The sequence below is a fragment of the Prunus persica genome, chromosome G6, assembly GCF_000346465.2.
Source record: "Prunus persica cultivar Lovell chromosome G6, Prunus_persica_NCBIv2, whole genome shotgun sequence".
Lineage (NCBI taxonomy): Eukaryota > Viridiplantae > Streptophyta > Magnoliopsida > Rosales > Rosaceae > Prunus > Prunus persica.
The window spans coordinates 6,839,637-6,859,702 of NC_034014.1; the positions used below are offsets into that span (position 1 = coordinate 6,839,637).

General features: G+C 37.6%; 4 protein-coding genes across 7 annotated transcripts; 2 read left to right on the top strand and 2 right to left on the bottom strand.

Moving 5' to 3' along the window:
- LOC18771982 (protein transport protein Sec61 subunit beta) lies at window positions 1,250–1,933 on the top strand. Its single transcript, XM_007206108.2, has one exon. The coding sequence runs from the start codon at window positions 1,405–1,407 to the stop codon at window positions 1,729–1,731; it is 327 nt and encodes a 108-aa protein (XP_007206170.1). The 5' UTR covers window positions 1,250–1,404; the 3' UTR covers window positions 1,732–1,933.
- On the bottom strand, window positions 4,631–5,299 carry LOC18773089 (NAC domain-containing protein 68). Its single transcript, XM_020565645.1, has one exon. It carries the CDS (start codon window positions 5,297–5,299, stop codon window positions 4,631–4,633), a length of 669 nt encoding a protein of 222 aa, XP_020421234.1.
- On the top strand, window positions 13,483–17,933 carry LOC18773477 (syntaxin-71). 4 transcript variants are annotated; one of them, XR_002271993.1, is made up of 9 exons: window positions 13,483–14,330; window positions 15,634–15,796; window positions 15,901–15,986; window positions 16,139–16,207; window positions 16,289–16,333; window positions 16,450–16,512; window positions 16,615–16,691; window positions 17,095–17,192; window positions 17,848–17,933. XR_002271993.1 is itself a non-coding variant. In XM_007207286.2 (9 exons), exons 1-9 carry the CDS (start codon window positions 13,956–13,958, stop codon window positions 17,105–17,107), a joined length of 798 nt encoding a protein of 265 aa, XP_007207348.2. In that variant the 5' UTR covers window positions 13,483–13,955; the 3' UTR covers window positions 17,108–17,665. The 4 variants fall into 4 exon arrangements, 2 of the variants coding, with proteins under 2 accessions (XP_007207348.2, XP_020420995.1); XR_002271994.1 differs by lacking the exon at window positions 17,848–17,933 and adding an exon at window positions 17,731–17,820; XM_007207286.2 differs by lacking the exon at window positions 17,848–17,933 and having other exon boundaries at window positions 13,483–14,111; window positions 14,205–14,330; window positions 17,095–17,665.
- Window positions 17,843–19,574, bottom strand: LOC18774248 (NAC domain-containing protein 2). The gene is made up of 3 exons (XM_007207875.2): window positions 19,391–19,574; window positions 18,992–19,278; window positions 17,843–18,446 (listed from the first exon to the last, which is right to left on the bottom strand). The coding sequence occupies exons 1-3, from the start codon at window positions 19,572–19,574 to the stop codon at window positions 17,871–17,873; spliced, it is 1,047 nt and encodes a 348-aa protein (XP_007207937.1). The 3' UTR covers window positions 17,843–17,870.

Sequence of the window (20,066 nt, forward strand, 5' to 3'; positions counted from 1 at the left end):
TACAGTATATGTGATAAAATATTTATTTTGTTTTAAGTATTGACATGGTTCTGTTTCTTATAAATACAAATTTTATTGCAATAGTATACAGGTTTGGAGTATTTAATCCTAGCATCTGTATAATATATCTGAGTTTAGTACACTAAAAAAAACCAAAGTAAATATTTTTTGTTTTTGATTTTAGAAAGACGAAATTTATTGAAAGTTTAAAGAAAGGTACATTTTCTGAATTAGATCAGGAAGTTTTTCAAACCAAACATACTCTATTAATTCATAAGCTTAATTATTTCTTCTCGTGAGATCATTGCCAACAATAGCCAATTTAGTAACTTAACAAATAGGTATAATTACAATTATTATTTTTATTTATACAAAAAATATGATATTTACAAGATACTTCAGAGGTAGGGAACACAAGTTTTTGTATAGTAGTGGTCTTCAATCTGGCCGAACCTAACCAAATTCAACAATTCGAATAGTAATGGTTAGTTTGGTCTGGTTTTGATTAAAAATAAAACAAAAATAAACGGTTTAAAAACAAACTGAATTGTAATGATTTATTTTGGTTTGATTGTGAGCTTTTGCAAACTGGCCTAAATCGAACAGTACCGTATACTTGTATATTTAATTTTACACGTGTAGTTCTCTCATTAGATAATAACTAGATATGGATGTTGAATGGATGTAACTTTAAGTTATTGATATTTGAATTATAACTATATTAGTTATTGAACTTTGAAGTTTTATGACATATTGAATTTTAGGATGGTCCGATATGCTAGAAAAAGAAAAAAAGAAAAAAGAAAAGGTAACAAGTTATAAGTTCTTGTTGTTGTAATTGAGCTAACAAAGTTGAGAAAATGCAAAAAAAAAAAGGAATAACTATCTTAAATTGATTTGGTTTGGTTTCCTCTAAAATTTTTGTTACAACCAAACCGAAACCAAACTATTTTATAATAATTAATTAGATCGTAATTTTGAAGTGAAACCGATCCAATCTAAATCATCTCCGCATCCAATTTTATAAGAAGGATATTTAATAATGCAAGCCCATTCATTAATTGCAAGGAAACTGTGGATTGAATACCAATTTGGGCCATTCCCATTTGAGTCCAATACTAAATGAAAGGTGGCGAAAGACTCAATGTGCAACAAATAAGTATAATTGCTACTGTACTAAAAGCAAAGCTGCCGAACTCTCCCGATCCATTATTATCTTCGTCACTGTTTAACTAACCCAACCATAACTCAGCTTAAATAAAAAAGAAATGAAAAAAACCCAACCATAATTAAGCCTCGTTAAATAAATTCAACGTTTTTCACATTGATTGCGATCTCTACATTTCTCCTTTTGTTCTCTCTCTCTCTCTCTCTGAAGCTCACGCTCTCTTCGTGTTGTTGACAATGGCTCGAGGCACATCTCAGTCCCAAACGACGGCGTCCTCCTCCACCTCACGCCCCGGCGTAATGGCTCCCCGCGGCTCTGCCGCCGCTACGGCCGGAATGCGCCGCCGTCGCATAGGAGGCTCTACCAGCTCCGGCAGCGTCGGCGGAGGCGGAGGCGGGTCTGGTGCTGGCAACAACATGCTCAGGTTCTACACAGATGACGCTCCTGGATTGAAGATCACGCCGACTGTTGTTCTCGTCATGAGCCTTTGCTTCATCGGCTTCGTTACGGCTCTTCATGTGTTCGGCAAGCTCTATCTCCACCGATCCGGTGGTGGAGCTTGAGTTTTGGGTCCTGGTTCAGATCGGGTCTCTATTCGAAGCTTAATCGGTAATCGAACAATACGGTGTTTTCTTTTTGTTATGCTCTGTAAATTTTCGCAGGGTTGATGTTGGTAGGGTTTCAATTTTGTTTAACTCTGGATTGGTTGGATCTTGGATGGTGGTTTTAACGAAATCGAAGTGGTATTTAGCCGTTCTTAATTTTGCTCTGATTTTTATTTTTATTTTTATACATATTGATCTTGATTTTAGCTCCAAATCGATGTTCGTGTATGTTTTGTTCATTTTCGTTTTGGATTTGTTAAAATTTTAAGAGTACAAGAAAACAGGATTTGAATATGTGCACATAGTTCCATGATGCATAGTTATAAAAAGTATGTAGCCTTTTTGCTAGTAAATGCTGAAATTGGAAAACGGTATCCAAAGAAAAAGAATAGATCTTTGGAGAAAGGTGTTTTTCATTGCAGAAGCCCGCTTTTGCTGAAAAATTCCTGTTTTTTTACTTTGTTCTTGACTGAGTGGATAATATCACATAATTCTGTTCAATTCAGGTAGGCAGCTCCCTTGTATTCAAACAAAAGGGCCAGAATCTCTTTTATGTGTAAAGCATGTGATCTTAGGTGGTTCTTTATATGGAAATTTAGTGCTTATAAAAATACTGTTGTATGATTACTGTTTTTTGGTCGAAACTGTTGTATGATTACTGTTTTTTGGCCTAAACTGTTGTATGATAACTAATCACTGATAATTGGTTAGTCTTCTAATTGCATACAAGTTCTTCTGAGTATCATTGAGAATTTTTAGCCGATCATGAACTAGATAGTGTTATTTTTGTATACTAATAGATGGCCAATTTACTCTGATATATGATCTCCCCTAATTTTACCTGAGAAAATAAGTTAAGGATGACTTTGCATTGCATTGGATTTGTCATTGTACATTGACTTTTGATGTATGATCAGATAACCATGCCCTTGATCCTTTTTCTTGGTGGGTTGAGATCTCAATAAATGGAAAGAAAAAAAAAAGAAGATTAAACATCAGCAGAATGCAAAGAACGCGATAGAAACTTACTGTAGTGAGGCTTCTTGTCTAGGTGCACATGATTGTCAATTTGTCAGTGTAATATAGAAGGAATGAAGTTTGTTATTTCCATATTTGTAAGTAGGGGGGGTGTTGTTGGTTTTTCGGGGTGTTCATAAGTTCTTATAGAGTGCCCATTTCCCATGCTTATCTTCAAATCATTAAATACTGACTTTGATCGCAACAAATCTTTCATTGATGATTAATATAATGTTTATTGGAGGGAGGGCTAACATGAGTTTTGGGCTGGGGCTGAGTTTATCCACAGAGTTCACCATTTTACACTTGTTGATCCCCTCAACGTCTCAGTGGTTTATAGATAGATCGTTGTGGATTTGACATTGCTTGGTGAGTGCAGAGCAAATGGAAATATTTGTTGTTCCAATATATGACCGTACAAAAGTACCCTAGATAGATGTGTTCTAAACTCTTTTAAGCATGATATTATTTACTTTGCTTGTTTTGAAGCTTTTAGAATGAGGTGAGCTTTATGTTTATATTAGAGTTCATGTCTACTGGATGCTCTGTTGGTTTTGGGATTTGTGGCAGACCCTGGTCTTACTGATTTACAAAACTTTTTGAATAAGTCGACACTGCTCCATGGTAGAATATTATTTTGAAGCAAAGTGCTAGTGATTTTTAGGATTTATTGAATGGGGATGGATGAATATACCAATAGTTGTACCTCATCTGATTTTTCATTTGCTTTCAAAACAAATAGTTTCGGCTTTGTTCATGTAGTTTAGTTGTCAAGATTGTGTTTGGTTGTGTTTCTGTGTTGTCCTTTGTCGTCCTTCCATACTCGAATTTAAATTTTTGTTCTCTGTATAGGATTAAGGTTTCCATTCTCCTCAACATCTGTGAGGATCTCTCCTAATCCTTTTCCCTTCTAAACTAATAGGCTTTTAAGCATCTTATGCCATGTGGAGAAGCCCACATCTTATGGGATTGCTTTCATTTTTTCTTCACTCAACCTACAAGGCTAGAGAGGGTGAACAGAATCTTGCTCAAGTTTCTTCTCTAGATCTGCCAATGATGAACCTAAGCCCACGAACAGTTGTGAACCTTGCTTCCATGCAGTCAAATTTGGTAAAAATAAATAGGTTCATTATGATCCTAGATTTGAGGGTTTATTGAGTGGTAATAAATGCGAGGAGATGGATTCCTAATAGTCCTTTTTTTAGGACATTTCCTATTGAGAGGGGCGATAATATACTAAATTCATACATAATACACGGATGATAGGACTCGAATCTAGGACCTTGCCTGGGTGAGCAATTTCTCCAAACCATTACAATACTAGATCCTTTGCAATACTAATAGTGCTTTTAATCCACTAAATTAATTGAGTTCTTTTATTTAGACTTACCTTGACTCTATTTTATTTGACACCCCCAAGTCTTACAAGATTACAGTCCATTGATTCTGTTCTATTGCAGATAACCTTTTTAACATAAAATCCGGTTGTTGAACATGATGGATAGGAGAATGAGTTTTGGATTTGATGTGCTTGGCCTGCAAGCGAGCTTTGGGTAGGAGGAGAATTGAGTTTTTGAGTTGTTTGTGCTTGTGTGAGGTTGGGTTGGTAGAGGGGTGGGTGATTCCGGTGAATCGCGGTGGATGAGCATAATGGTCAACCCCTGGTTGCCATTGTGGCTCCTGGCAGCAAGCAAGAAATAGCCATTGATTCTGTTCCAGATAAGATAACCTTTTAAACATACAATCTGATCTGGTTATTGCAAAAAAAGAAAAGAAAAGAAAAATACCCTCCGCGCTGATAATCAAATATATCAGGGATTATATCTGCTAATTGCTCTCATCATAAACCAGAAGAGTGCGACTTTGCAATAGAGCATCCATGTAGTACTTCCTCATCATCATCATCATCAACATTGATCACCACATTCATTGATTTTCTTTTTCTTTCATGTATTTGTTGTGGTGCTTTATTGGTCTTTTTATGAACACTTGCTCTTATTCTGTCGAACTTATTATGATTCTTCCTCAATCGACAAACCACAAAATCAAAACCAGGAGTAGTTTGATCATGACCTTCATCACCTACAAAAAGGCTATATTCATCCAAAAACCACTCAGCATTGTGCTCTGACTTTGGATTCTTATACCGAAGCTTTCTTACGTTACCAATAGGATTAGGGTTTCCATCGTAAATCAATTTGGGGGCTACTCGTTGGCTCCAAGTCCCTTCGCAGCCAATCCGGCGATGGGTGCGCGAACTGCAGTAATTTATCCTCTTGAGCTGGCAGATGAAGTATAAGTCTTGATCATGGAGTTGATCTCTTCCATAGTCTTCCCATATCTTCCATGGTTCTTTGGTGCCGAAGAGGTCCTCGTCATGAACAATGCCGTGGTATGACGGGTTCAAAGGCTCTCTCTCAATCACCATCTTGTAGAGAATGGAACGTATGATTTCTTGATCTGTGGGGTGGAAGTGGAAAGCTAACGACACATTACGCGAATTAGCCATTAATGCTAATATATGATGGATCAAGTGGAGTAGTTCTTGTTTCTCTCTATTGTTTGCTTAAGGTTTTGATGGAACAAGGAGACTAGGGCAAGAGATGTGCGGTATTTATAAGCATCACTGAGCCCATGTAGGAATGGGAATGTTTGGGCATGCTTATTTATTCAGAATGGGAAAGTTAGGGTTATTAACTGAAAGGGTAACTCGGAAAGTTATGAATTCGGAAACTTAAGAATATGGTAACTTGTAAATACCTAATTAAACTCACTGAAAACATAGAAAACAAACCTTTCGTTGGCAAGTCCATTAGAAAAGACATTAAGTGCTGGCGTGTCAGGTCTGATGTAACATTTTTTATATGGAGTGGACCTCCATGTGGATTAACAATTAATTAAAATTTTAAAATAAAATATCTAAAATAATAAAAAATTAAAAAAGAATTGAAACAGTAACCACTTTCATAAGAGGAATATGTATACCGACCCCATCCATAAATAATAACCTCATGAATAGGTAGGTATTCATGGTCCCAACCTTTTAAATTGAAACACTAACCTCCACATAGCCACCATTAATCCCGACCCCAGCCATCACTGAAAACCCAGCCACCATTAATCCATCCCTTCTCCCTTCCCCAACCCATCGCACCTCTGATTTGAAACCTAGACCCCTTCCCCAACCCACACTCTTTCTCTCTCTCTCTCGCTCTCTCTCGCACAGATTAGCCAGCCACAACAGCCGCAGCCAAACCCCCAGGAATTCCTCAGCCCACACTCTGCACCACCGCACCACGGTCCACCCACCCTTTGATAAGTAAACATGTAAATTACTTGGAGATGGGAGAATAGATGGTAGCAAGGCTTTTCGAGTTTCAAATCTGGAACATGATTTTTCCGTATGGAATTAGGAAAGCGTGGAGAGGTCTTCTTGATTTTAATTAGGTGTTAGTCCTTGCACCATGGGCCGCCTATAGGACCCGACCCATCAAAAGAAGAAGAATAGATAAATTAAAATTAAACCGGGTCGGGAGACGGAATGGCAAATGGGATGTGTACCCGCCAAAAATACCGTTAATGAAGTGGAGGCTAACGAGTCTTTCCTTCTCCAAAAAAATGGAAAAAACCGTCCGAAAACTCAAAGGAAGACAGAGAGACGCAACGCAGTGCCTGAACGAGACCAGGGACGGACCCATGAATTTTATGTCGTAGAGTCATAGTGTAAAAGTTCAATTTTTAAACTGAGGGTTTAGAGGGCAGCGGCGACAATGGAGGATTTGGGGTTTAAAGGCTTGGTGGGGAAGAGGGTTAAAGGTTTATGAGGGTGGAGATTGGGGATTTAGGTTTGAGGGTTTAGAAAATAGGTGTTTTGGAGATGAAAATTCGGGAGGAAGCTGTGCAGCAGATACAATCTGTTCTGTTTTTCTTTTTTTTATAAAAGACCTGGACCAAAACGACGTCGTTTTGGCCAGGTCTTTTAAAAAAAAATTCGCTGGTCCAAAACGACGGCGTTTTGGCCAGTGAGTTCTTAAAAAAAAATTCGCTGCTGGTCCAAAATGACGCCGTTTTGGCCAGCCTGTTTTTTTAAAAAAATTAGAAGCTGGGCCAAAACGACGCCGTTTTGGCCAGCTTCTTTAAAACAAAAAACAGATTTCCTGTTCACCTTCTTCTTCCTCTGTCTGCAACTCCTCCCTTCAGCCATTCTCATGGGGTCACACCCCAATTCAAAGGGACCTTCTACCTTGCTTTCATGGAGTCCATAGGGTCGTTTGACCCCATTGACCCCACTATGAGTCCGTCCCTGAACGAGACGAGACGAGAGAGAGCCTCTCTAACCCAGCGAGTCGACTTAATATGCAAGAAATATGCTCTCGTTGACCACGAAATCCAAACCGCTCTTGTGATTTGTTTGTTCCCATCTGATTGTTTGTGTTTTTGGTTGCTGAGAAAATGCAGGAAGTTTTGAGTTTGTGGTGTTTGATTGTGTGTGGGAATATGCAGAAAGCCAGAAGGCTTCGAGAGGGAGAGTAAGTGTGGAGATTCGTCGGACCAAATGCTCGATTGGCTTAGAAAAAGGTGAAATCATATTATAGTCTTTTCCTTCTAGGCCATTTCATTTCTCCTATTCATGTTTTACCCTGCTTCAAAAATATATTTCCCACCTTATGATGTTTCCATTGCACTTTTGGTAACTGATCTGCATTTTGCTTTGACAACAGAAATTGCAAATGTAACCAACCCATATATTAGGTCTTATCTTACAATCTTGATACCAGTATTTATCTGTGATAACCCTTTTTCTTAGAGAATTCTTGGGAACATTAGTCTTGCCACGCCGGAGCATGAATTGGAGTAGGGACTGTGTTGTGAATTTTAGATAACATGAAAATGAAGATTATTCTAAACCTAAATTATACGCAAGAGCACAGGCTTAATCATAATTTAGTAAGGCAAACACAATGTCATTCTCATGAGGATTGAGTTTAACTTTTAATTAAGGGTTATTGACCGAAATGGTCCCTCAACTTTAGCTCTAGTATCATTTTGGTCTACTAACTAAAATTTTCATTTCAATTGTCCCATAACTCTTCATTTGGTATCAAAACGGTCCCACCGTTAAAGTTTGTTAATATTACCGTTAAATTGAGGGGTAAAATTGTCCATATGAATTAAAATATTAATACAATAATTAAAAATTAAAGAAAACTATTATAGGAACTTGTACCTAATTTTAAAATTGAAAAAATTGAATCTTACCACCAACATGGTTTTCTTTTTTAGGGCTGACATGAACATAAAAAGTAATAATTTTTTTTCCTATTATTTAAATTAGCTTCTCTCGCGCCTGTGAGAGTCATTTTTTAAAAAAATTTAAATTTATTTTAGAATTAAAAAAAAATAATGGATAGTTGTGTTCCATAAAAATAGGATTCATGATTTGATTTTTCTTTTTATTTTAATTTAAAAAAGTGTGAATTTATCATATTATCCTCATTTAATTAATAATTTTAATTCTTAATGTTTGCATTAACTAATGGCATTTTCTGGTATTTTGAATGTTTCACCATTCTCTGCCTTTTGCTTTATATATATAGATGAACTAAAAAAATTAAAATTAGACAAATACAAAAATTTTAACAAAAAATTAACAAAATATCCCAAAAATAAACAAACCCAAGAACTGTAGAAAACCCCACCTCTTCACTCCAACCTCGCAACCTCCCCTCACCCCCATCTCTAACCTCGCAGCCTTCCCCTCTCAGCCTCCACCCACTGTCACCCAACCACTCCCAGCCGCCCTCACCGTGACCTGCACCCTTTCTCTCTCCCACCCTTAGATCTCTGATCCTCGTCCATCACCACCAAACTTCCTACACTCTCTACAGTCCAAATCCACGAAAATTACCATCCAAAAGCTACAAAAATGAAAACCTATGAATGGTGGTGTTTTTTTTGTTTTTAATTTTATTTCTCTCTCTTTCTCTATCTAGCTTGTCTTTGTGCACCAACCCAAATCTGATATGGGGTTGTTTTAGTTAGGTACGACTTATATTTGAATCGGGTTGGCTTGATTTGCGGGGCTTTCTTTGGGCTTTCTTTGATACTTTATGCGAGAGATCGAGGGGGTTGGAGAATGGAGGCTGGGTTGAGGATGGGAGAGACTGAGATGGGGTAGGCTGAGATGTGGGATGGAGTCGTGTATTGACAGACTTTGACGATAGGACCAATTTGATACTAAATGGAGAGTTGAAAGACGGTTGAAATGAAAATTTTAGTTGGTGGAACAAAATGAGACTGGAGCAAAAGTGGGAGGACCATTTCAGTCAATAACCCTTTAATTAATTTAACCTAATTTACTTCACAAAACACTTAAAATCCTCATTGTATTTACTGATTATACAAGGGGGATTTTGAATGAGTGATTTAATTAGTTAAGCTAACGAAATTAAAAGACAACACGAGTAGAAAAATCAAAGCACACAAAGATGACAAATTCAAATTGACGAAAGCACTAGCACAATGAATTCACAACTAGTAATCTGATCTAGTCTTTTATTCACCTACCAATTAACTAACCAATTGATATTGCCGCTTAATTTTCATTTTTCTTGAATAGCTTATGATATTTAGGCTAACCCAAATATTTCTACATGCAATTTGCCTATGGTATTTAAGTCAAATATGAGCACACAGAAAGAGTGAAAACCTCTAACAAAGCATGTAAACCCTAGGAGCATGATATTTACCTTAGAAGATTTACAAAATCTTAATCACTTGAAGCAAGCCTCAAATTAAGTGGGGTATTTACTCTAAGTTACATCAGATAAACTCAATTAAAAATCTAGATAGTGATCAAGCATCAAGAAAATCAATCAAGTTATAAAGCACAATGATTAAGAATCCAACATCAAATGACAATTAATAAATAGGATAAATAAGAAAACTGCATTATCATACTAGGATTGCATCATGTCCTAACAAAATAAATTCAGTAAAACATAAATATAAAAAAACCCCTCGCAAAGTTGCGGCACTCTTTCGACGCTCTCTAATTTCTTGAAGTCTTGAATAACTCTTTGCAAGAAGATTTTTCCATGCTTAAATAGAGCACCTCACGTCATATTCCTAACCTAGCTGGGTTTTCATAGCAGCCCAAAAATAAAGAGAAACCTAATTAAAACATAAATCCTCAAAGGGTAAGTGACAGCGGGCGTAGTGGGCAAAGAAATAAAACAAATAAACCTTTAATCCTTGTTGATTCTCTTGATGAGAATAGCTAAGAACAAAGGGCTCTATGCCTTATTGATTCCCATGGAATACCAAGTTGATAGAAAAAGAGAAAGTTCTTTTCAAATTTTAATTCATAAACTGATTCATCAAACGCCGCCTTTCTTACAATTTCATGCATTATTTATAGGAGCCTCTCAATCAAGATGAGATAACTCTTCATAACTCCCATAAAATGAGATAAGATAAGATTAGAAAATTATGATGAGATAACTCCTCATAACTTTCCTAAACCTTTCCTATCCTAACTTCCCTCCTAATGATAATTTCACTTTATATCTCCCCATTACTAACAAAGATGAAAAGACTCCCCTTCCTCTATTCATGAACCTAGATAACTCCTACATACGAAGAGACACTTATTTAGTATAGGTTATTAAGACTTTCCTCATGCATGAATGCAATTCCAGTGGTCTATGTATGTATTTGCTAAACTTGCTGCATCAGTAAGTAATTGACTCATCTTCCTACTTTGATTGGGATAACAAATCAGCTGCTCAGCACACATGTTTTGGGGCTAATAAACCTTCTGAACAAATTTGGACCAATATGTAAATTGTAGCTCTTTGTCTTAGTTTTCCAACCATATATCGCACGCCTTGAGGAAAAACCGGGAAAGTCTGCAAATATTCATTCTCTCATAGCAACACAGTTTTGACGAGATTGTAACTTATGCTGACTTGAGTTGAAAGACTGCTCTCATTTGCTGCTACGAAAATTTTATAAAACTTCCACAAGCATATATTCATGGTCTTAGCTTCAATCTCCAATTGGCCTTGCATAAAAAACTCCTCCAAAAAGTTGCATTTCCCTCCCCCACCAACATGCATCATGTTCAAGCGATCAAGGTATTGGTCAAATCTGATCATTAAACTATAGAGCCACACCTCCATATCAAAATCTCAGATATAGGGATGGGTGGTAGGGTAGAAGCAACTGCAGCAAGCCAGTAGACAATCAAGAAAATCCTAAGGAAATATGAGGATTTTAGGGTTTGAGATTTGTGGGATGGGAGAGAAGTGGACTAATGGGGGGTGAGTGGATGAGGGGAAAAGAGGGTGAGAGAGGTGTAATGACTGATGAGTAATGGGAGAGGAGGTGTGGAGGAGATCTGGGCCAACATCTGGAAAATCAAGGGAGGAAGGGCAATCCAAAACAAACATACAGAAGAAAAAAGAAAAGGAAAAGCTACAAAGGAGGGTAGCGGAAAAGCCACACCATATGTGGCAGAGGTGCCGCCCAGAAGGGTGGCATCATAGCCACCAACTGCTCAAAAGAGGGCGGTGGGGAAGGAGAGAAATTCTGGAGAGAAGAAGGAGCCTCTCTTTCTAAAGCTCTCTCGGGTTCTTGCGTTTTTTGAGCATCCATGTGGTACTTCCTCATCATCAATATTGATAATCACCTATGTTGCACAGATACGGATACGGGTACGGCGATACGATACGATACGATACGTCGATACGGCAAATTTTTAAAAAATAGGATACGGGTACGGCACCGATACGGCGATTAAAATAATATAAATATAAAAATTATAAAAATATAAACATATATATGTAAAATTATATATATATATATGTAAAATTAGCATTTTGGGCTTTTTTTTCTGGTTCCTTATGTTTTTCTAGGCCATATATGACTTGTTTCAGTTCTTGGGCTCGGCCCAAATGAATGCATCAGAATTAAAAAGGTATAAAACAATTTTTTTAACAAACATGCAACTAAAACGGTGAGTATTGTAATTAGGGCACCCAACATCATCTTCTTCACTAGTTAGCCGCCTCTTCTTCGCACAGCAACTATCTGCAACTGCAGATTTGCAGCAGCTGCAAGCGCAAGTAAGTTATCTTCTTCTTCATTCTTCCTTCTTCCTCCTTCCTCCTTCTTCCTCTTATCTTTTAGTTGCCGTCAAAGTTACCCATTGATGTATCGGGACCGTATCAATGGAGTATCGGAGCCGTATCGTAAAGTCAACATCCTAGAAAAGTCTACGATACGCCACATGGCGTATCGGATACGTATCGATGCCGTATCGGTACCGTATCGTATCGGCGCCGTATCGGATACGAGCATACCCCAAAAATCCGGCGTATCGGTGCAACAGAGATAATCACATTCATTGATTTTCTTTTACTTTCATGTATTAGTTGTGGTGCTTTCTTGGTCTTTTTATCAACACCTGCTCTTATTCTGCCGGACCTATGATTCTTCCTCAATCGACAAATCACAAAATTAATACCAAGAGTAGTTTGATCATGACCATCATCACCTACAAAAAGGCTATATTCATCCAAATACCACCCACCGTGGTGCTCCGACTTTGGATTCTTATATCGAAGCTGTCTTATTCTACCAATAGGATTAGCGTTTCCATCGTAAACCAATTTGGAGGCTACTCCTTCTCTCCAGGACCCTTCGCAGCCAACCTTGCGATGGGTACGCGAACCACTGAAATTTAACCTCTTGAGCTGAGCTGGCAGAGAAAGTATAAGTCTTGATCATGGAGTTGATCTCCTCCATAGTCTTCCCATATCTTCCATGGTTCTTTGGTGCCGAAGAGGTCCTTGTCATGAACAATGCCTTTGTATGACAGGTTCAAAGGCTCTCTCTCAACCAGCATCTTGTAAAGAATGGAACGGATGATTTCTTGATCTGTGGGGGGGAAGTGGAATGCTAACGACACATGACGCGAATTAGCCATTAATGCTGATATATGATGGATCAAGTGGAGTTGATAAGCTATTGTTTGCTTAAGGTTTTGATTGGACAAGAAGGCTAGGGCAAGAGATGTGTGGTATTTATAAGCATCACTGAGTCCATATAGGAATAGGAAGACATGCTTACTTATTGGGAATGAAAAATTTACAAATAAGGGAAACCAAAGTATATGAGAATTCTAATTCTAATTACTAGAATTCGAGTAATTACTCTCTTAACGAGAAACACATAATTTTTTATTTCTTATGTGTTTATTAAGTAACACGTATCTTGATAAGTAAACATGTAAATTACTCGGAGATAGGAGAATAAAAAGTAGCAAGGCCTTTGGAGTTTCAAATCTGGAACATGATTTTTCGATATGGAATGAGGAAAGCGTGGAGGATGATGAGCTTCGTCCACAGCCTCTGATCCAAGGCGATGGCTGTGTTTGCTTGTTTTTCTCATTTGAGTGGTACATTGAATTGTTGAGAATCCAATAGTTTTGGATTTGACCGAATTTAAAAATTAAACTGAAAACAGGATTTGGAAAGAAGAAGAAAAAGTTCCTGGTTTGTTTTTGTGTTGTTCCGGGATTTTATATTTTTAATTCATCTTCCTTTTGTTTAGGTTTTATTACAAGGTTACGTTTTTCTTTCTTTTGTCCAGATAAACCGAAATTGTTTTTTTTTGGGTTACATTCTCAAAATAATTTGGCTAAGTTCGTTGCAAGAATTCTATATTGATGCTCTATCTCAAAATAAATTGGTTAGTTAGAAGGTTAAAAGATAGGACCTCAGAGCTAGGCCCATTACAAAATGATTGTTCTTAGCCCAGTTTGGGACTTGTTTAAGGACCCAACAAAAAAAAAAAAAAAAAGAGATGGCAATAAGAAGAAAAATAAAACCGGTAGAATTTGACCCCAAAAAAAGACCGGGTAGGGAGACGGAAATGGCCAATGGGATGTGTACCCGCCAAAAAGACAGTTGACCAAGTCGACGCTGTCGCGTCCTTCCTTACTTCCTGGTTCTCCAGAGAAATGGAAAAAACCGTCCGAAAATTCAGAGGCGCAGAAAGAGAGAGAAACGCAATGCCTGAACGAGACGAGAGAGTTTCTCTCTCCCTCTCTCTCTCTCTAACGCAGCGATCTTCTCTTCTCACTCTGAGAGAAAACGAAAATGAGCGTCATCGACATCCTCTCCCGAGTCGACTCAATATGCAAGAAATACGACAAGTACGACATCGAGAAGCAGCACGACCTCAACCCTCACAGCGACGATGCCTTCGCTCGTCTCTACGCTCGCTTCGACGACGAAATCCAAGCCACTCGCCAGGTTTTTTTTAGCTTCCTGTTTCCTCATTCGGTTGCCGAAAAATGCAGGAAAAGTTTGAGTTTGTGGTATTTGATTTTGTTTTGGGATGTGCAGAAAGCCGAGAAGGCTGCGACTGAGACTAATCGGGCTGTGGCGGTGGCGTCCAATGTCGAGATTCGTCGGACCAAAACTCGATTGATGGAGGAAATTCCTAAGCTGCGCAAATTGGCTCAGAGAAAGGTGAAATCAAATCTCTGTTTATTGATTTTTAAATTTAGGAATTTAATATAATTTTTTGTTTGGTGCAAGCTGACTTTTTTATTATGAAAGATGTGTGATAAGATATGATTTGGTGGGTCACATTTTATGAAAATTTAATTCTGCAATGGATGATGGGGTACGATTGAGATTGTGTGTACGGATAAACTGAGTGATAATAGCTCCAAATTGATGTCATATTCTTATCTGATAGCTGGCTTTATCTCCAAAGTCAATAGCTTCTTGGTTTTGGAAAAGTGGTGTAGATTGAGCCCTTACCGTGGATCTATCAATGAAAATGATTCACAAGATAAGCAAAACAAGAGTGTTTCTTGTAGTAATGAAACAAAACAATCATCTTCAAAGAATAGGGTTACTGTAGCAGAATCTAGAAGGAACTAGACTAGGAAGTACAAGACTTTTGTCAGGGAGGACAGAGAGGAGGCATACGGTTGTCTAGAGATTATGCTAAAAGGAGACAACTGTAACCTCGGTAGATATCTCCCAAGAGATATTGCATTTCCTCTTTATTATACAATTTTGATTCTGGAACGATTGGCATAAGCATTGGGACTCTATAAAGTCCTGCATTAACAAGCAGATAGAGAACCCCATTTTGATGAATTCTTAAGGGGTTGATTAGAATATATCAGTTTCTCTACTCTAATGACTTGGCATGCATTTGCTCGTCTTGCTTGATATGTGTTTGCTTCTATGAGTTTCTTGGGAGGCCTTTTATTCTGTCATACTTTACCAGCTCTGCATTCTTGGAGCTAATATGGTGTTCTTAAGGGCTTCATATCATCTTTGTTTCGTTAATTCCCTCAAGGCTATATTACCATTTCATATCTCCTATTCATGTTTTACCCTCAATTGACACCCCCTCCTAATATGTTACCTTGCTTCAAAAGTATACTTACCACCTTTTGGCAACTAATGTGGATTTTGCTTTGACAACTGATATTGCAAACGTAACTAACCCATATTAGGTCTTCTTAATAATTTTGGTAGTAGCATCTAACTGCGATAACCATTTTCTCAGAGAATTCTTGAGAACATCAGCCCTGCAACGCTGGAGCATGAACTCTTGATCATTAATTGATCACAAGAGGATGCATGCCTATCATGGGCAATATTTTAAAATGCTCACAACTAGAATTGTTTATTTTATCACCAGAGTGGCATTGTGTAGGTTCGTTTGTTTTGCAGCCTGAAAACGTTTGAAAAACTCCAAGTTTATAACACAAATAGTTTTATTTGTATTTCTAATCCCTTACGATAACAGGTTAAAGGGCTGTCCAAAGAAGACCTAGAAACACGCAATGATCTGGTTCTTGCACTGCCAGAGAGGATACAAGAAATACCAGATGGGTCAGAAACTTCAGCCACAAAAGCTGGGGGATGGGCAACTTCAGCATCCCATAAAAATATCAAATTTGACTCATCAGGTAATCAGTGTTTTTTATGCTTTTTTTGTTTGTTTTGTGGTTATACTTTTCAATGAATGCCTTTTGTTCGATTATTAATAATAGTGTGTTTCCTTACCAATCAGATGGGAACTTTGACAGTGCTTTTTTCCAGCAAAACGAAGAATCAAATCAATTCAGGACGGAGTATGAAATGCGTAAAATGAAACAGGTATGTAACATTTTTTAAATTAATTTAGTTTCTTTTACATTTGCTCTGTGATCAACAGAGGAGAGAGAAGAATCATTTAGTTATACAGTTGCCTCTAGCTCTTGTATGCTATAACTCTGCACTTCTTTTGATTCAGTTGGTCATTTGTGCAGGATGAAGGTCTAGATATCATATCAGAAGGATTGGGAACACTGAAAAATTTGGCCCATGATATGAATGAGGTTTGGATGTGATTCACATACCTCTGTTTCATTTTGTTATTAGAAGAGTTTAAAGATTGATCATTGTTTCAATATTTTCAGGAATTGGATCGGCAAGTCCCACTAATTGATGAAATAGATACAAAAGTGAGAGCTTATTCTCTCATTGAAATCCTAGTCTTCTCAATGACATCTGGGAGAAATAATGTTGCAAGCATTTTATAAGTTCAATACTTACCGATGATGTTTTGGTGCCTTGACAGGTGGACAAGGTTACATCGGAAATAAAAAGTAACAATGTTAGGCTCAAGGACAATCTTCACAAGGTATCTGTAAGCTGACCTTACTGATCAGTTCCAATTCTCACATTATGCAGGCAGGGTTATAATTATTAGAACCTTTGCTTTTTTTGGTTTTTCTTTTCGCAGGTGAGGTCGAGCCGAAATTTCTGCATTGACATTATTTTGTTGTGTATAATTCTCGGAATCGCCTTCTATATATACAAGTAAGTATCTCGCTCTGTGCATGTGCTCAGAAATCGTAAATTCATAATCCCCAAATGCTAAGAGGCACTTCCTTGGAGCCGTAGAGTTGAAACCTTCTTTCAAATTGATACACGAATTTGTCTTCTGGAACACGTCTCATAAAACATTCAACTAAGTGTCATTAGGTTGATTTTATAGTCATGACACATATATTTCGTCGGTTTTATGAATTAAAAAGAAAAGGTTCTGTTTTCTGAATATGCTTTAGAACTGTTCATATATCTTTCATGGGCGTCTGCTCTTATGACTTCCTGCAGACCAAATAGTCTATCCATCATTATTTACTATTGAATTGTGTTTCCTAATTTTGTACTTAGAATTTTGTCTTACCTTTAGCAAATGAATTCTACTGTTCTTTTGCAGTGCACTGAGATGAAATTGCATTCAAAAGGCCTCGATCAGCAGCTATTATTGGACCATATCTTGCCCGGGCTTTCCTTATAACTTTTTAGCAAGTTCAAGTACGCCCTCAATTATCAAAACTAGTTTTGGCTAATTGAAGATGATTATTATATAATTTCTTACTCAGTGGTTCTTCTCTCAATAAAATGGAATTTAATTTGTAGTTTAGGTTCATTTATTCCTGTCTGTACTTATCATGCTATTAATTTATTAAGCATCAGTTAATATTGGTACAACAAATGTTTCGTAAAGTCTGTTATCTTGACCATAATCCGTACTGTGAGTAGGGAAAAGTGTTTTGCAGAAGTATTTAACGATGTCAAGTTTGCTTTCTGTATAAGTAAAGAATTGATAAAACCATGAAAGGAAAACGAACTGAATTTACATAATAATGGCCGATATTACTGAGAATTCTACTTTACATTACATAACAGCATCAGAAAAGTTTTTTCTTTTATTTTTTCCCATGATCAAGCATAAGCTTTTTTGTCTAGCCATAAGACTATTTATTACACCAGTATTGTAAGGACAATACACATATACACATAAACAGAGTTAACTAGACAGAAAATACACAGATTACTGATTCGGTTATAGTCATTGCCCAGCCTTGGAGGCCAATCCATACCATGCATTGTACACCTTGTTTACATTTCATGCTGTATAGCCTGAAACCATCGCCTCCTGACTGTGTCCGTTCTTTGAGGAACATAGCTTTCTGCAAAGAGTTTACTTCATTACTCGAAGTACGTACCTGGGAAGGTCATTTCATTAAACTCCTCAAAGTTGGTGGGATCGGTTGGATGAGCATTGAGTAGGTCATACTGGGAGTGGTTTGGGATGTAGCAGTTGATAGCGTTGCCTGCCGGTCTCATGCTAGGCGGAAGATTCTCATCTATTTTCTTGCTTTCTCGATTGTTGATGAGTGGAAAGTGATTTTCTTTCATATTTTCTTCTGTAGTTTTCATTTTTAGTGTGTTGGAATCAATGCCCGAAGAAGAAATTGATATTGTTGATTTTACCATATTATTTGAACGAACTTCATAGCTATCTTTGCTCCCTTGAAAGCTCACGCTTGAATTGGTCTCTGTTGGAGATGGAGCTTGACTGGAAAGTATGGAAGCTAATAGTTGGCAGTCTTTATATGGAAAATCGGTGATAATATCAGCATGAAGGTTTGCATATGTAGGCTGTGTCTGCTCAACTTTTGGTGGGTACCTCCAAAATTCTGTGCTATAGCTGTCTTGACTGTTGCATGCGTTCTTTGATCTGTTTCCTCTGTGTTGAACTCGACATAGTACCCAATCATCCAACTGTGACAACAAGAAGCATTTTTTTAATTGCCTTTGAGATTACATTGTTCTTATCAAAGTTGATATCTGAACTACATAACCAAATGATAAAAAAAACATCTGTGTTCCACTCAAAAAACAAAATAGCTATTTCACAAATTGAAGTACGATATTTCAGCACAAGATTGAGTATCTTGAATCTTGAGGAACAATATTTAAGAGGGAGCCTAGGCTAGCATGAAAACCTTCTATAAGCTTCACAAATATGAGGAGTGAAGACTTAGCTAGAGTGTGGTAACTCTAAACGGTTGATGGAGGTCACTCCTATCAATGGTTATCAGTCGTATGCACGTGGGTGACTGACGCTAGCATTTTTTACAGTGTGAAACGAAATACCGTGTAAGTTGATTAGAAGTCTATGCCCTAACCAAGGAGGTTCTGGTATTGGATACACTAATATGTATCTAAGGCCCTCGAAGTGGTTTGCTCCATCTTTTTGAGATACATATATTTTGAGATTCATATATGGATATATGCAATCTCAATATCTCATTATATCCACTTACTCTCATAGACCCTTTTAACCTTGATGGTTTAACGGTATCGTCAAGCAGTCTATATTCGTTCATGATCCATTCAGTTTTAACTCCTTTTGGAGCACGACCAGTGTAAAAGACTAGAGCCTTCTTCACCCCGATGCGCTTCGATCCACGAGAGGTGAGAATTGGCTTGTCACTGCTAGCAGCCTTCCAATAGCCTGAAGCTGCTGCTCTATTTGGCCTCACCCCATTTGGATACTTCCGGTCCCTCGGGCTGAAGAAATACCATTCATCTTCTCCAAAAAAAGCATTGTCTGCAAAAACCAAGTAAGGAAAAAAAACAAAAAAACAAAATTAGCTGCTATGATCCATATAGAAGGATCAACCCCTCTGAGGAATTAAATGAGTGAATGCTGCAGAACTGACTGGGTAGCTCCCACGGATTATACTTATAGAGATTGATTTCAGTGATCAACTGCGCTGGAAGCGGATGCGAAATCACTTTGTTTCGCAAGTAATGAACAATGAGTTCTTCATCAGAGGGATGGAATTTGAAACCAGGAGGTAATAATTGCAAAGCTGAAGAGGGAAACGTTGACTCTTTCTCCATTGAAAGCAGAGTTTCTTGGATGATGAGAGAAGAAACAGAAGCAACGATAATATCAATCGAAAACAGTTGGTATTGGAAAAAGGGAAGTGGCGCGGGGGCATTATATGTGGAATTTTCATGCAGATGTGGACATTACGTGAGATATATAGTTTACAAGATGGTGTCACGTAAATGTTTGAACTCTTGAAGAAAGGGACTGAGAGACAGCTACCCCTTTGGATTTTCATATTGGAATTACATTCTTCGACCAACCTGTTTGGATTGTATGGTCATTTGGCCCCAACTTAATGTAATTTGCATGTGGGGCATATTATGCATTTTTGGATACACCGAATGGAATATTACTTGAGGAGAAAGTCAGCTGATAAAACGGTAAAAACCAGTAGCTCATGTGGATATATTGATTAATGCATGCTGTAAAGAAGAAGAGTTATCTTGGTTTCTACTGAGTTTTGGTAAATTCTCTGTCTTAACATAGCCTTCCTCACTTTG